The sequence below is a fragment of the Oreochromis niloticus genome, linkage group LG7 (assembly GCF_001858045.2).
Source record: "Oreochromis niloticus isolate F11D_XX linkage group LG7, O_niloticus_UMD_NMBU, whole genome shotgun sequence".
Lineage (NCBI taxonomy): Eukaryota > Metazoa > Chordata > Actinopteri > Cichliformes > Cichlidae > Oreochromis > Oreochromis niloticus.
Genome location: NC_031972.2, coordinates 30,354,801 through 30,370,027, shown reverse-complemented (window position 1 = coordinate 30,370,027; position 15,227 = coordinate 30,354,801). Strand labels below are relative to the sequence as shown.

The 15,227-nt window shown below is 39.9% G+C and overlaps 1 protein-coding gene across 1 annotated transcript in view; it reads right to left on the bottom strand.

Moving 5' to 3' along the window:
• The window catches only part of arrdc1b (arrestin domain containing 1b), a 45,294-nt gene that overhangs the window by 18,589 nt on the left and 11,478 nt on the right, over positions 1 to 15,227 (bottom strand). The window contains exon 2 of the mRNA XM_003440221.5: positions 1,201 to 1,311. Within this exon, the coding sequence (XP_003440269.1) occupies positions 1,201 to 1,311 (111 nt within the window). The remainder of the gene's footprint in view (positions 1 to 1,200; positions 1,312 to 15,227) is intronic.

Below are 15,227 nucleotides of genomic sequence, written 5' to 3'. Positions count from 1 at the left end.
CAAAAATTTCAAAGCCACCTGTATGCATATCTGCAGAAAATAACTTTTACGTTGTCTGGAATGAGCTCAATGACAATTTTGATTGTATTCTCAGTAGAAAGCACTTTAACACCTATAATTTTTTGCTTTGCCATGAGCAGGACTAGCTTACACTTTCACACAAACATACATTCTTGCTACCCAAGGATCTGATGCTGAGATTACAGACGACAGTGTCTCACTCTCTCTCTCTGATGTGAAGATGAACAATCAAAGGAAAATGACAGGGAATGACTTTGACCTACTAAAAATGACCCAATGTATGTTGGTTGTGTCACAGTAAATGAACATATAATCGCTTGAACATAAAAATGTGTAATCACGTTGTGCACAGGTGCATGCATGTCAGCCTACAGGGAAAAAAGTTAAAAGATGATTTCTAAACAATGTGATCAACTGTTTAAAATGGCTTTAAATATGTGAGCAATATTTATACAATCTACAAGCTCAACCACTGGACTGGGTGCAGTTTTGACTGTTTTCCCACTCTTAAACTAGTCGATCAGTGAAATCTTTTTCTCCTGTTAGAGGAAAGCAAAAACCTGCAAAGGCCACTGTAACATTAGCTCTACTCCAGCAGATTTTCATTAAACTGAATGGGGTAAAAAGCCGGTCGCCTTGAGTCAAGTCATACAGTTGTGCCATGACAAGGAGGTTCTGATATTTGTTGGGATATGTTGGGAGATAAATCTGTCATCAGCAAAGAAAGATGCAAAGGTCACATACTCTAATGATCATATCAGTGTTTTTTTTCCATGACTTGCAGTATATTCTTTTTTTAGATGAAGATTTTTTTTTTTTTTTTTTGCCTTTATTTGACAGTTTTGCATTGAAAAGCAGACAGAAAAGGGTAGAAAGAGCAGGGGACACAGCAAAGGGCTGAAGGTCAGTCTCAAACCTGGGTCACTGCATTTCAACAATAAGGTACATGGGAACCTGCTCAACCAGTGAGCCACACCTGCAGTATGTTCACTGCTTTCAAAATATAGGCTTGGCCTTACTGTCATGCAGATCTAAGTAGCATATCCTTAAGTTTTTTCATAGAGTGCACGTACAAATAATGATCAATAGCTGCCTAGAAAAAAGAGCAAGTGTATGCCAGTGGTTTTTAACGTCTCTAGAAGTGTGATAACCCATCAGAGTGTGAAAATATTGATTTACCTTTCTCAGCAACAGACAGCGTGCTGTTTAAGTACTGTTCCTCCACATTATATGTTGTGCTGTTTGCTGTGTTGGAGACCCCACAGGAGCCATGACAGTTGACCTTGATGGCTGCAGAGAGAGGACAGAAAAGAAGAGTCAATCTTCTGTCTTAAACAAATAGTTTATGATCAATCACAAAATGTAAAAAAACAAAACAAAGAACCCCACCATCTTTGCTTTGCTACTGAAATCTCCCATTAAATTTAATTCAGGATTCTTTAAGTTGCATATCTTTGTTGTCTAGTGCCTGTGGATAGATGGTGATTAAGACTAAAAAGCTTGCCAAAGATATGACACCAACTTGCACAATCCCAAAATTAAGTTAGCTAGTTAGAACCATTATTGAAACAAATTAACGTTTGTCTATGTGGTTCTGAATTTAAATTTGCTGTTTTGAGGTTTGTTGTTTATACGTAGCTTCCATTAACTACACAAGGTGAATGTCAGCGAGTCTTGCGGCAGTCGCTGTCTGTGAAAGTGCTGAACCTCGGCCTTGACTCATTTCATTGTATTTCTTTGGGGTTTTTGTGTATTGACTTTTTTTTCCTCTCTTTGTGTTTTAAAAGCCCAACTAGGGAAAATAAATAAATGCAAACACTTCTTTTTATTTATTTAATCTACTAAAATGGATAAAGTAAAATTGTCTCCATGACTTTTTAGTTGACAGAAATCTAAACTGTCATCAGAAAGCAGCCAGTGTTTATACAAGACTGGATTTTGGCAATCGTTTTCCTCTTCTGCTATCCATATGGACTGCTTACCTGCAGGGAGCCAAAGCCCAGTCAAACGTGCCGACAAACAGAGACCATAAAGCTTCCACTACAAATAAATCTCGTCCCTGTCCTTTAGATTCTGCATTCTGCGCAAATATCCATTAATAGAGAAGAAATATAACCATAAAAAAAGTGTCCAGTGCAGCAACCATGTGTGCTTCTTGCACTGTATGTTTTGATCTTTGGTGGGTTTGTTTTACGATTTTGCCTGTCCCAGACCATTTTTCAACCAAGCAGTGTTTAACCTACGTATAATCTCATCCATGATGACAGCTATATGCTGTTTGTTTTTGGAAGACTGCATGTAAGCACCAGTGCATGGATTTTGAAAATCCCCGTCTTTAGACTCTGTGCAGGGAAACACCTATGCAAACAGACACAACTGCTGTACCATATATAATATGCTGGATAAGCAGTTATGAAAGTAGATGGATGGATGCATGTTCTTGGAAAAAATAAGAAGTCCTCTTATTTTACTGCAGTGAGTTCAGGCTGCACTGTATAAAAAATACAGACCAGCACTGATTAGCATAAGAATGACTCACAAAGAGGGGACACTCTACTAAATCACTGAGGGCCTGTCCTGTTGGTTGTGTGCATTCTGCAGCAGTGATAAATAATCTGTCAGAACAGGCTGTGAAAAGAGTCTGAGTAAACAGATGGCGACCAGAAACCTTATTAGGGAACTGTTGTGAAACTGAAGAGGGTTTTGTATATAAAATGATGGTCGCATCAAGTGTGACTAGTTTGGATTATAGCACTGCTTCTGCTTTAGCAGGCAAATCCACAACTGGGTGTTTGTTGTGATGCAATAGGTTAGATAAATCACAATGTTACAGCACAATGCCTGAATGTACCTGGACGAAAAGCAGTTCAACTAAACATCAGTCCACAGGATGTTGTAACTGAAAGAAGGTTCCGCTCGCTCAGCGTACAGGAAACCGTGTTATCTTTTCACACTCAACCCTGTATCATTTCTACTCTGCAAGCAAGTTCACACTGATGTGACTGACGTCAGCAACAGCCAAGAGAAACAAAAACTGTTTAAGTGATTCTCAGGAACAAGCTGGCCTCAGCCTCTACCTCATACACTCAAAAAAGTGAAATTGGGTAGTTATTACATTTACAAGAGTTTCTACGGTGAACGTAATTAAATTGTGTATGATCTGCATGAAATTCAACAACTTCACGCTTTATTTTTGTTGAGATGACGTCACCCAATCAAGCAAGAGTGGTTAGTTGCCTGGACAAGATCACGCAAGATTTCAAACCCCAGGAAAATCACTGGCGTTATAACAGGCAGAAAGGCATCAGCATACACCACGTGTATGCTATTGCTATTTATTGTGCTTTGTGACAGCTCGGTGGTGCGGTGGATAGCACTGTTGCCTCACAGCAAGAAGGTCCTGAGTCCTTTCTTTCTGTATGGAGTTTGCATGAGGAAATGAAAATCCTCTAAAAACATTCACAAACACACACTCAGAAACACTACCATTGCGACAGACGTTAGACGATTACACAGAAAGATGGTGTAACCTCTGTATCGCCTTTTCATAAAGCAGATAGAAGGGCTAATGTCTCATGGTGACACCCAGCTTTCTTTGCTTTACATTTTTATCAGAGAGCCACAGCCACTGATTGCAAGGTCGGTGGTCCAATCCCTGGCTCGTCCAACCTGCATACCGAAGTATCTTGGTGCAAAATAGTTTCCACTGGAGTGGGAATTTTAGGTTACAAAGTGCTCAGGCATATAAAAAAATGCATGGGCGAATGAGGCTTGTAGTAAGAACGCACTTTGAATCCACAAATTAAGAAGAAAAGCACTGTACAAGCAATAGTCCACTGTACCTTTTCCTTCCATTAAAAGTGTAAAACCTAAGCGACTGACCCTGTTAGATTTGTATTTCTGGCAGTGTTAGGAAGTAACTGCTACTACTGTACAAATACTTAATTACTGTACTTAAGTAGGAGTTTCAGGTACCTTTAGTTGAGTATTTTTTTCTAACAAATTTTTACTTTTTTACAAATTTAAAACAGGCTCGCTTTTGGTTTAAGTCACTTGAGGGGCATAATTTCACATCACTGCAGGCCTTCAAACATTGATGTGGTTTGAGCCTCAACAGCGAACAAATGAAAGCCAATCCTAGTGTAGAAGTGTAGAAGATGGAAATCAGTCAACACAATTCATGAAACATCTGCTTACATTCAGTTCAACTGAGTTGTGTAAATTGCAGCAGCAGCACATGTCAGCTGATCACAGCTTGTAAACAAAGAAAATCTAATGGCGCTCACAATAGAAATAATTTGAGTTGTGATTCTTTTCCCCACACTGAGCTACTACAACTAGTTTCAGGGCTCTTCCACCTGCTGAATCCCACTTACAACCCCTGACTGTACTCATTTTACTGTTTAGGTGTGCAGGCAAAGTCACCCTCAATAATGTAGGCAACAGAAAATACAGCTATATGTCTGTGAAGGTTCTCAGTCATCCAGGTCATCGTAGTCAAAGGAGTTTGCAAAGAAAAGCGTCTGGACTTCTTTAAGTTGCTTGAAGACGTTTCACCTCTCATCCGAGAAGCTTCTTCAGTTCTAAGGTCAAATGGCCGAGAGTCCCAGAGTCCCAGATTTAAATCTGGGACTATTTTGCACCAAGATACTTCGGTATGCAGGTTGGATGAGCCAGGGATTGGACCACCGACCTTGCAATCAGTGGCTGTGGCTCTCTGATAAAAATGTAAAGCAAAGAAAGCTGGGTGTCACCATGAGACATTAGCCCTTCTATCTGCTTTATGAAAAGGCGATACAGAGGTTACACCATCTTTCTGTGTAATCGTCTAACGTCTGTCGCAATGGTAGTGTTTCTGAGTGTGTGTTTGTCCCAGATTTAAATCTGGGACTCTCGGCCAGATTTAAATCTGGGACTCTCGGCCATTTGACCTTAGAACTGAAGAAGCTTCTCGGATGAGAGGTGAAACGTCTTCAAGCAACTTAAAGAAGTCCAGACGCTTTTCTTTGCAAACTCCTTAGAAAATACAGCTATTTTTATAATTGGCCTTATCTTTCTGTGCTCATGTTCTGAAAAAAAAATCCCCATAAAACTAACTACACCTATGAGCTATTTGGAGATTGCACTCACATGGTATTTTGCCCCATTTAGTAGGGGTGCAACGATACACAAAATTCACGGTTCGATTCGTTTCGATACTTTGGTGTCACGGTTTGATATTTTTTCGATACAAAATAATGTTCATGCCTTTTTTAAGTTATTAGAATTATAAATATTTCTTTTAACTCAAAAGTACAGAAATTAAATTAAATTTTGCTGAAACAACAAAATAATAAAAAAAAATAAATATATCTGATGGAGAAATCACTCATCTGTGGAAAAGAGAGTTTATTACAGAGAAATGGCTCTTTCCAAAATAAAAGCTATTTTGTCAACAGCAATAAAAGTAGCAACTGCCCTGTCTATCTCTTTTGCCCTCTTAGAATGATGTGCTAACGGCTGTCTAAATGACTTGGGTAAAGTTTGTAGCATGCGTGCAGTCATGGATGTGCAATCATATTCGCTGTGTTCCGACCGATGTAATTGAGCATTGTGTGGGACATCCGACATACTGTTATACTTTTGTCCACGACGCACTTAAGTAGGGTCATACTTCACATGAAAACCAAAATAGTTCCAAACGCCAGATCTGAATGACGGTGGATGAGGTTCAATTTCTGGTGGCGTTGAGGCAGTTGCCATGCTAACTTGAGTGAATGCATATGGGCAGCGCTCAGTGGATCTGCACTCGACAATGCAGCCTAGGCAGAGTAATCGAACGCAGATCCACTGAGCCCTCAACACAGACGGCATTGTCAGAAGAAAAGTTGATCAAATAAATTAAAAATTTTGTATCGTTCAATACATATGCGTACCGAACCGAAAGCACTGTATCGAACAGTTTAATACAGATACATGTATTGTTGCACCCCTACCATTTAGTCAATCTAGGCCATTGTTTTAACAACTGAAAAAACAACAACAACAATGACAACAACAACAACAACAACGACAACAACAAAAAACAAAAAAAACAAAACAAAGGACAAATGCATCAGTGCATATATAATAAAAATAGAAATACCAAAATCTAAAAAAAACAAAACCAAAATGAATAAAACTCAGTCTAAATAAGGTATCTAAAATAAAACAAAAATCTTCTTGGAGCAAGCTCTACCCTGGATTTTTGTCAATCCATGGTACCTGCCAGGAAAGCTGCTACAACCCGTGGGGGGGAGGGGCTCCGAGACTGGCAGTGGTAGGGTTTCACCACAATTTTTACTTGTGTTATTCAACAACACAAGTGATAAAACGTTTTTAGCATCTAAACTCAACACATTTGTTGCCAAACCTAAACCAGCAAGCAAAAACCAAAGAAAAACAATAAATAAATAAATCAGACATGAAAGCTCTCAAGGGGATGCAAACCTGGATTTCTTAGTCATTATCCCAGGACGTTGTCCCGCCACCACCTCGAGCCTCCATGTGCAGAGCCTGTTCAACAGCTGCTTTAGTAGCAGCTGGAATATCAGGGTACCAAAGGACAGCTTGGGGAGAGGCATCTGACAAAGCTGCATTATACAATGCATTGGGATAAGAACACTTTGATCATGAATGACAGTTGTCAACACTACACTAAATCAGTTAAGATCTCCACAAAAAGAGAAAAAAAAAAAGCATAAACACAGACTGCGCTCTAAACAGTATTATGCCACAGACTGTTTGCCCAATCACAGGCTCACACACACCCACACAAGATTCAGCTCTGGTATCTCACTAAGACACACACACACTCTCTCTCTTGCTGTCACACTCTCAAAGTGGCAGATGGCTGAGCTCTCCACACCGCCAGGGCTGCTGGCACAGTTTCCGGTAAGAGGAGGGGCTTTTACTGTTAAAAACAAACCCCCCAAATTGCAGCTCACTAAACGAGGCGGTGCCCTTGAGCCATGCAGACTAAGTCCACTTACGGTCATTAATTAAAACTCATTGTGCCCCTCCAGCTATAAGCCTTATTCATGGAAATTACAGACACATTCATTCTCCCCTGTTAACACATAACGTGAGCAGTTATCACACCTGAGAAATGGAAAGCAGAGTGATATGACAGAAAAGAGATCCACTCATACCATGAGATATTATTTACAGATGTCTGCTGTGGAAACATTAAAAGCTCAGCCTCTGAAAGGTCAGCGCAGGGGTAATCTGTTAATATTCACGGTAGCAGCAGCAGGAAGAGAAGCTGCAGCAGTGCTGAATGGTGAATAATGTTGTCATGAGAGAGAAGCAGCTCTGGCAGTGAGACCGAGCGTCTGCTGCCTGACAATGGGCACGCATGTGGAGCCAGATGGACCATGAGCAAAATTAAGGCACTTAATAAGACACTTATGTAGACACAAAGATGATGTGTCATCAAGTTCCACCACAGAATCCCAAAAGAATACCTTCAACTTTGGGCTTGTCTGGTCCCTTAAAGGATTTTTAACGTACAAAGAGATGAAAAATTATGCAGATATTAGTGAGAAATGAAAAACGATTACCCTTATCAACCACCTTCTTGCTTTCTCATTTATCATTGGTGCTGATTGGGCGCTAAGCCACTCCTGCATGCATATAATAAAGGCACAGAAGGAAGAGGGGTTTATTTTAATTTTATTTTAATTTTTTGTCAGTAATCCTTTTCAGATTAACTGCAGCAACACTGTGGTAACTCATATGCTGAGCTCCTCTGAATCATGGTTTTTAGGGACTATGAAACATTCTTATGTAATACCTGGAGGAAATGTTATTCTCTGTGAATAATCCATTGTAGTATTAGGGTAGGTTAAATGCAGACTAGAAGCTGCTGGTTAGGGGCAGCACCTGGGCAGCCAAATCCAGCTCTAAGCCCCTGCCTTGGTCAAGGGCACAGTGATCGGAGAATAACCTAACATGTTTCTGATGGCGGGAGCTCGCAGAAGAAACTAACCAAGCCTGAGCACCTACAGACCATGCAAACTCCACCAAACCTGGTATGGGTGAAACTCAGGGCCGCTTTGCTTTGAGGAAACACTCCTAAGCAACAAACCACCATGCTATCTTACATATATGTATGTGTTAAAGTTCATAAAATCAAGCAGGTTAAACTGCCACCATGATGTCACCCATTGATTTTGGTGTCCTAATTATGGAGTTTCAACTTCTTCAACTGAGTACCAAGTTAGCAGTTGGAGCCATAGAGTGTAGAGGTACAACATAAAGACATATCAGCTAATTAGTGTCAAGTAGGACTTACAGTAGCACTCAGACAGCGCAACTCCCACTAAAGGGCAAGTGTTATACTAAAACTTTGATGTTTTATGATGTTTTTATTACAATACCCTGTTATGTGGGGTATACTGAAAAATATATTACTCGATATGAGTGGTTAAAATTTCAAAAGCAACTTTAATCTTGGGTGCCAACAATGAATGCCAAGTTCAAATGCTTAGGCACCCAAGGTACTCATGTCCACTGAGGTCTAGTATATTGTTGTGAAGTTTGAAAAAAATGTGGGTAATATAAATTTTCTCACATTTGGTGGGAATCAGCTCAAGCTGTTATTGGTATCTACCATCACACAAAATAATATATTGAAAACTGTGGACACTAGACTGCTAACGAAACTGAAGCACAAAACTCTCAGATGTTCTCTGAAGAAGTCCAGTTCAGTGCCTCCAATTTACAGATGTGGGGCCTAGCAGACACTGATTGGCTGCCTGTCTCTGGACATCTTCCAATAAACGCAGCAATGTCCCGAAGTCTTTTTCCTTTTAAACATCCAGATGGATATACTTCAGGAGCCAGCCTCAAGTGGCCATTATGGTTTTTGGCACTTCCAAGTCCCAAGCTGAATTTTTTAAAGAGCATTTGATGACATTTAATAGGCAAAACGAGAAGATAAATCCAGCTGCAATGGCACCTCAAAAAGAACAGTATGTTCAATTGCAATATATCAACAGTGTGACTTTCTTTTAATCTTTTGACAGGCTGTCAAAGATGGGAACTTTTGTTATCATTTCCAAAGGACAATATGGCAAGCACATGTGAGACACTCCAGATGTAAGGATATTATCACACGACTATACTGTCAGTATTCTGCAGGCTTCTTCACAAACTTGAGGGGTTTAAACACTGAAATCCTGAGGCCTACAAATTTTTAGTCTGGTTTTGCAAAGCTGACAATCAGTTTAGATATGTCACTACAGGAACCTGCAGTTCTTCACCAGCCTGCAGCCTGACGGAAACTGACACTCAATAGTAAGAGGGAAGCATGCTCTGACTCAGCAGCTGTCTGATTCTGATGCCAGCATGGGAGTCTGTCCAGGGCTTCTTCATGGCTCAATGAGGGTGTCCGTAGGCAGAGATGATCTTGGTGTTACTACTCATTAGACTGCACGAAAAAAGACAGTGTAGGCAGACAGATCCAGGAAATAAGCTGTAAGTGACAGCATTTCTGGATCCAACATGACCTACATCAGATAACAGCCTGATAGAAGAAAACGTCAAACAGTGTGCGGGTGAGTCATGAGGATGTGAGAGGAAAGGTGAGGCATTCTAAAGAGTGAGTGGTTGAGTTGAGGAAGGTGAGCAGAACAAATGCAGTTTTATGCATTTGTGCATTTGGTGGCAGACCAAAACATTTTTAGCATCTAAACTCAACACATTTGTTGCCAAACCTAAACTAGAAAGCAAAAAACCAAAGAAAAACAATACATAAACCAGATATGAAAGCTCTCAAAGGGATGCAAACCTGGATTTCTTAGTCATTATCCCAGGAAATTGTCCCACCACCACCCCTAGCCTCCCAATGTGTGAGCCAGAGCTCAGGGCAGGTTTCTACCTGTTCATGTCAGGCACAGCAGAAGCATTACGTCAACAGAGATCTAGCTGAAAGGCATACTTCTGGTTGAAACAAAGTTTTATCTGTTATTAAAGCACACAGGCTTCTAAAGATTAATTTACTCATGTACAAATCATATTCTATATTTCTTGATCAACTCTGACATGTCCTCCTACAGGGTACTGCAGCAACTTTATTGCAAGATGAACGCATTTTAGCAGATTTCAACATAACCAGTCAGGCAAGATGTTTGTCCCATTGACTGTAGAAGTCAATGGTTTGTCCCCAAGCAGGCCACTTGTCAAACAAACCATCGCTCGCAAATATTTTATTCTTGTTCTCAGTAGCCTATTTTGTTTTAGTCATGTGGAAAATGCAGCAAGACGACAATACTGGTTGTGCAGGTCTGAAAAGTTCAGGGCTTTCATTTACAAGTATTACAAGATACAGCCCAAGCAGCCTCTTTTTTTTCTCAACAAGAAGGTTGATAATGTGATATCAGTGAAGACAAAGCTGTATTTCCCCCACAAAACCAAACCAATTTCCTTTTGCAAGTTCACATTCAGTACACCCTGAAAAGCAACACTTTACTGTACTCTGAAAATAAACTACTAAACTACTGGCAGCTGTTGCTGTCTCGGTATGGTTCCAAATAAACTCCAGAGTGGTTAGTTTCCGAACCATCTACCAGGTGTACGTTAAAAGTTTAAGATAAAAAAAAACGTCCCACAGCCACAAATGCTTTGTATTCTCAAAGCAAGGAGGTACTACAGGTGTTCAAAGGTCTGTACTGGCCAGCGACTAGCCATGAAATGAACTTAAATTATCAGTTTTCTCCAAGACTCCAGAACAGAGCACCTTCTTCCTCCACTTATTTTTATAGCTTCCACCCCAGACACGTCTGGCCAATCAGCAGAATGAACATTCTGGTGTGTAGTGACGCATTTTCGTTTGCTTTGATTTTTCTCTGTTTGAAAACAAATTCAAACTGTGTGAAAAAGCTACAAGTTTGCAAATTTATCAACTGAATGAATGACTATAGGTCTAAAAAAGCCCTTAGTACGTGGTACAGAAGTGAAGAAAAGCAATATTTTAGGCTGCTACCATCCAAATCTCTGATTTAGGGGCTGATTCAGGGACCTGATGATGGACATTAATTTTAGCTTGTAGCTTCAGAGTTATTTCAAGCTGTCCTCTGCTTCTACGATTTGTATGCCTCTGAGACACATTCTCGCCACACCAGCATCATTCTGTCTCTGAATGTAAGCAATGACGACATCCAAGGAACATCTGCTTTCTGCACCGCCTCACCTGTTGACTGATGACTTAGAAAATGCACGACCTGAAGCTTCTTTTTTTTTCTTTTCAGAAGACATGTTGTAATGATAAGATTACCTTGTTCATGATTACCCTGATGACGCCTATGAGATGAGGTGCATAGGTTTCACAATAAAGTACTTCTATATGCTCAGATATATACCACCCAATCAGAAATTAGTACTTTCGGTCGCTGCTGTTTTCAACTTGTTTGTAAATGTTTTCAGTGCAGTTTGTCTGTCTGCTGGCAATAATAGTCAAAAAACTACCACGCCCAACCACACATGGAGACATGAAGCATGGACAAAGGAACCTGTTGAATCTATTCCAGATAAAGATCACATTCAAGTGCTTTCTCACATCTTTTGTTTCTTTAGAACCACAAATCACCGATGACGCTCCAGCTTTTCTTTTCCATCCTCTCAGATAATTTTGCCCTTCGGGGGAATTTCTAACCAGCTAAGCAATGATGTTGTTTCCTCTACCAGTAGGTTTCCCAAACAAGGAGTGGCATTATTTCCCGGTCAACCTTCTTGGTAGATTACGAATAAATATGCAACACAGACTAGGAAAAGGCAGCTGAGTAACAAATGTTGAACCTCTCCAGGAAATGGGATAAGATCATTAAGTCACAGCATGCCGTCTACTGCGTCAGTGCATGGGAAAACTTCTCAGCTTGAGGGTTAGTGGGAAGGCATGCAGTGAAGTGGGCGGATAAAGGTAGTTTCATATTTACACTGATAACAGAGAGTCTGGTTTCACCTGACATACAAAAGCACAGAGAAGCCTCAGTGAGCTAGTTTAGGTCCAGAAATGATCAAGGACAAAGCAGACCGAGAGAACCCTCAGCCTCTCAGACCTTGAATAAACAACTGTTTTATCCTGAAGTGGGTCAGGAGTTTGAGTAAGACTACAAAAGGCCGTTTGATTTGCAGGAATTGGTCAATACTTCCTACATACTCTATAAAAATTCTAATTTCTCACCTATACTGTACATTCCAGCACAAGTATAAAGGCTTGGAAACTCCCCAGGCAGTGCCTATGTGACAAAAGTCCACCGTTTAACATAATGCTACAGTACGATGTTTCAAACCATCCAAACCAGGCAGTGCCTATGTGACAAGAGTCCACCATTTAACATAATGCTACAGTACGATGTTTCAAACCATCCAATTTTTAAAAGAGGAAAACACTGTTCTCAACCTAATTTGAAGACTAGATTTGACTATGGCTGTTTCTGGCAGATCATCTTACTTGCTGACTAGTCTAAAAGTCAGAACAGCCAAAAGTTAAATATTGTACAAGTATTTTGTGTGTATTTCAGAGCCATTTAAAACTATACACATAGATTTATCAAGTAGCCATTAATCAGCATGATGTGCGTTGTGCATAACAGTGCACAAACACAGTGCCAGATAAGCCTGCAGAGTGTAACTCCCTCCAGAGAGGGAGTCAAAGAAAGGAGGCAAATCAAAGGCAGCAAGCGTTTAAATTACCCACTCCTCCAACTCAGGGAGGTAGTGATCAAAAATAACAATACAGGACTCTTTCAAAGCCCTTTAATTGAAATGAGTGCACTTTAAAGCATGGGCCTCACTGGGCCGTGGGCCACAAGATCACAATTTTACTGGTTAAGCATGCACGCACGCACACACACTAACCCAAACTATAACTCAAATGTTTAAACTGTGACATCATATTTCTTCATGAAAAATTTTACCTCGTTTTGAATTCGATGGCAGCAACGCGTCTCAAACAAGCTGAGACAGAGCAACAAAAGATTGGAAAAGTAAGTGGGACTAAAAACACCTTGCTTATTTTAGTAAGACAATGCTAAACCATGCACACTACATCTATTACAACAACTTGTCTTCATCGTAGATGAGGTGAACCGATTTACATCAATTTAAAATATTTGCCAAATCATAAAATGATAAATACAACAAAGACGACCCAGGGCTGTTGAGCAGCTAGAACCCGGATAATATCAGACAAAAATGGGTCACCGGTTCTCTCCCAAAAGTCCAGCAGCTGGTCTCCTCAGTTCCCAGATGTTTATATGCTGTTGTTAAAAGAAAACAAGATGTGGTAAACATTAACCTGTCACAGTTTTTTAAAAGATGTGTTGCTGCCAACAAACAAAAAAACCCTAATATTTTTCTTAACATGACACATTTTCTCAGTTTAAACATTAATATGTTTAAATGTTTGAATAAAATACAGATTTATAGTATTTGTAGATTATTACTTTCCATTTTTATTTGTATTTTACACAGCATCCCAACTTTTTTGGAATTGTGCTTGTATTTCTTTCTTGTTACTTTTATACAGCTGCTTAGCTCATTCAGACAAAATAATTTATTCCTTTATTTATATTTTCTATTCATCTAAATATGCAGAATAATTAGCAAGTGACGATAAAAATTGATTAAGTGCAACTTAAGACACACTTGTGCACAATGCAGGTATCACTGCTAGAAGAAAAGATGGTGAGAGTCTAGGCAGGCAGTTTGTTTCAGTTCTCTCTCTAAAACAAACCGGAGGTGGATGGGAACAGATCACCCTAATTCACAATTCACAATTTAGTTTGTTGATCAGGTGTTTGCAGCAGTGCTCATTACTCTGCCTCTTTGCTGTACTAGATATTAAAAGGCGTGAGAAAAAAATATTCTTGATATATGCCTGAAAACCTCTAAAGCTTTTTGTTAAAATCTTTCCATTTTCTTGACAAACCCCAGAAGTCACAGCCTCTTAACCGCAGTGCAACCCAGTAATCTGATGCTACAGTTGTACTGTCATTAAATCTTTAAACGCTCCAAACAATTAGTCCCTCTCACTTTTCCGTCGTCTCCTTTCTAATGCCTTTCGGTGAGAGATGTCAAATAGAGCCACCTGATCTTACAAGCTCTTACTCCCAACTGTAAGGGAATCCCCCGCAGCAAAACAGAGCTGCAAGACCGGGCAAAAATGTTGCAGGGCTGCTCCAGTGAGACTAAGATCAAAGCAATGAGTCTGTCATCACAGCATCTGATTACACCTTTATCAGGGAGTTTTCACTCACCTATGTAATGGGAAAGGTATTGCTGTCCGTGTCAAATTTGTTCTGTTTACCGCAGTTATGATGTCTGTGTATGTGCATGCGTTTGAGTTTCCTCAACACGCCAATCCCTGCATATGTTTGCATGCACATGTAAGAGGCTTATCCCTGAAAAAGTTACATCACGAAACTAGAAAACCTGTAATCTCTGCTCTGCAATCCTCGTCCTCAGGTTACCCACAAACTTTCCATCTATCACAACCTTAACAGACACTCTCCTGTGTTTTGGCTTCCAGAGCAACAAAAACGTTTAAGATACTTGCACAACTGGCAGCTGGATTATCTCCGAATGGCATCTGGCAAAAATGAAATAATCACTTTTATTTCATTGTGTTGACAGCTGTATGAGGTTTTCTGTGGGATTTAAATGTGCAAACACTGCCTCTCTACCAGCTTAGGATGACTTTAGATGGTATCTGTGTCAGCAGGGAGCTACATCTAACCATCCGCTATTCCCACATGACAATCAGCGATGTCCTTAGTTGACCGGATCTCATTTTACAGCATGGCTCCAGATGCAAAGACTGTCTCAAAGTTTTGTTTTGAATCAAGGTTTATCTTGAAACTAAAAACAACACTTTAAGATCAGGATATTTTAGTTGTTTAATGAAATGAAATGACATTTTTCTAACTTCATCATCTGGCTGCAGACTAAACTTAAGAGATTCAACACGTCATCACACATCTGTAGTTATTACAGAGGGTTTTAATTAAAGTTGACCTGCACTGTGTTTTTAATCCAGGTGCTTGGTTTAGGGCAGTGGTTCTGTGGCATGGGTTGCTATTACATCGACCTTAAAACCATAATTCAAACCCAAAGTTGCTTGGTTTTTTTTAATGACAGTGAGATAAGAATTTGTTTAAGTTTCTGAAACAGAGCGTGCAAGAAAA